Source organism: Sphaeroforma arctica, assembly GCF_001186125.1.
Source record: "Sphaeroforma arctica JP610 unplaced genomic scaffold supercont1.440, whole genome shotgun sequence".
NCBI classification, from domain to species: domain Eukaryota; class Ichthyosporea; order Ichthyophonida; genus Sphaeroforma; species Sphaeroforma arctica.
Genome location: NW_014040118.1, coordinates 37144 through 38946, shown reverse-complemented (window position 1 = coordinate 38946; position 1803 = coordinate 37144). Strand labels below are relative to the sequence as shown.

General features: G+C 37.9%; 1 protein-coding gene across 1 annotated transcript in view; it reads right to left on the bottom strand.

Moving 5' to 3' along the window:
* SARC_06273 (hypothetical protein) overlaps nt 1-830 on the bottom strand; it is a 7534-nt gene extending 6704 nt beyond the window's left edge. The window contains exon 1 of the mRNA XM_014299836.1: nt 79-830. Within this exon, the coding sequence (XP_014155311.1) occupies nt 79-769 (691 nt within the window). The 5' untranslated portion in view covers nt 770-830. The remainder of the gene's footprint in view (nt 1-78) is intronic.
* Between the last annotated feature and the right edge of the window lie 973 nt (nt 831-1803).

The window sequence follows — 1803 nt, the reverse complement described above, 5'->3', positions numbered from 1 at the left end:
TATCGATATATATATTGAAAACGTGAATGGCATACATATTGATGACTCATACGGGAGATAATGCTACCCCATACCAACCTAATGCATACAGCCGGGACTCTTCAGCAAGGCACTTCTCGGCGTACCCTCGGATAACCTCGACCTTATCAGTAGCAAGCTCACCTACACTCATCTCCACAGGGTTTAACCTATTCATATACCAAGCACCCCCCTCAAATATCAGCTTCTTGCGCGGCTTTGGCTCCTTATTATAACGCAGAAACACGCTATCACTCAATACTCCCGCCACCTCCGTCTGCAACGACAACATATCATTTTCTTTTGTGTTTACATCTTGTTCTTCTGCACTATCACTGACATCGGATTCATGCTCACTTATATCTTGGTCGCTGTTGGAATTCCCATGTTCATCATTATTGTCCTTGTCCTCCCCCTCATTTATATCATCGCCGTCTACCTCACTATCACCATCAGGTAGCTCAGTTAGACCCAAATTAGCTACAAACGATGCGATCTCATTATTTGACGGTCGCGTAATGTTTGTACCATCTGCTTCCAGTACCTCAATATCGTCGTCCATATCAACGTCTTTAATCAACTCGACGTCATTGCGATCACCTCCAAACTGATTCACAAGCGAGGATAGATCGACTGCTCCTGTGTTTTTCATTTGTTCATGTTCAGAAATATTTTTTGATGCAGATGATTTTGTTGTATCTTTTACCTTAGTGGTCTTATTTCCCTTCTTATTACTACCTTTCTTAGCCATACTTACAGTTATATCAACTTAATATGTTTTTCTTCGATCAAAGTCTGTGTATGGAATGTTCGTTCCACAGACACAAGAAAATCTACAGAATTATATGCAAGGAAACTAGCAATCTGAGATGTAGATATGTCAGCCTACACAACTCACAGATATAAAGCAGATAATATATAAGATATGTCAACCTACGTATCTCACACAATTATATTGCCGAGCCTAAACATATATTCCATAAGGTAGTTACATCAATATTTAGTAGCATAAATAGGTTATATTTTATCATAACCTGGAGTTTGTAAATAATCGCACGTGCAATAAATTGGGGTCATCAGTTTGTTTCTAAAAAAAGTTCTCCATATTTTTCAAGGAAAAAACAAAAAAGCAAAAAAAACAAGCTCTACATAAATATTTATTTACCACCATCCTGTTCATCCACCGTCGCTACATGGTTTTAGGGTTTTCATATACATAATTGAATATAGATAAATACAGGTGCTCGATACATAGGGTTTTAAGCTACAGGTGCTCAATATATAGCTACAGGTGCGCAATATATAGCTACAGGTGCGCAATATATAGCTACGGGTGCGCAATATATAGCTACGGGTGCGCAATAAATAGCTACGGGTGCGCAATATATAGCTACAGGTGCGCAATATATAGCTACAGGTGCGCAATATATAGCTACAAGTGTTTCCTCTGGTTATCGAGTGGTTGTTGTCCATCGGTACAGGTATACAAACTAAGATTTGAAGGGTAAATATAGCTATCTGATTGCTCTATACCAACAGCACGAAATTCCTTGAGAGTTTCAGACGAAATGATGTTGATGAAAGCTGATACCTAATTTAGCTGATCAATCAATCAATTCGCTTTTCAGTGAGAACGTTGATCAGGCCACCTGTTGGGGGAGCACATGCGGGTTGCGGCTGAAAGCGTATATGTGAACGCTCTGAGATCACTTGTATCGATATATATATATATATATATATATATATATATATATATATATATATATATATATATATATATATATA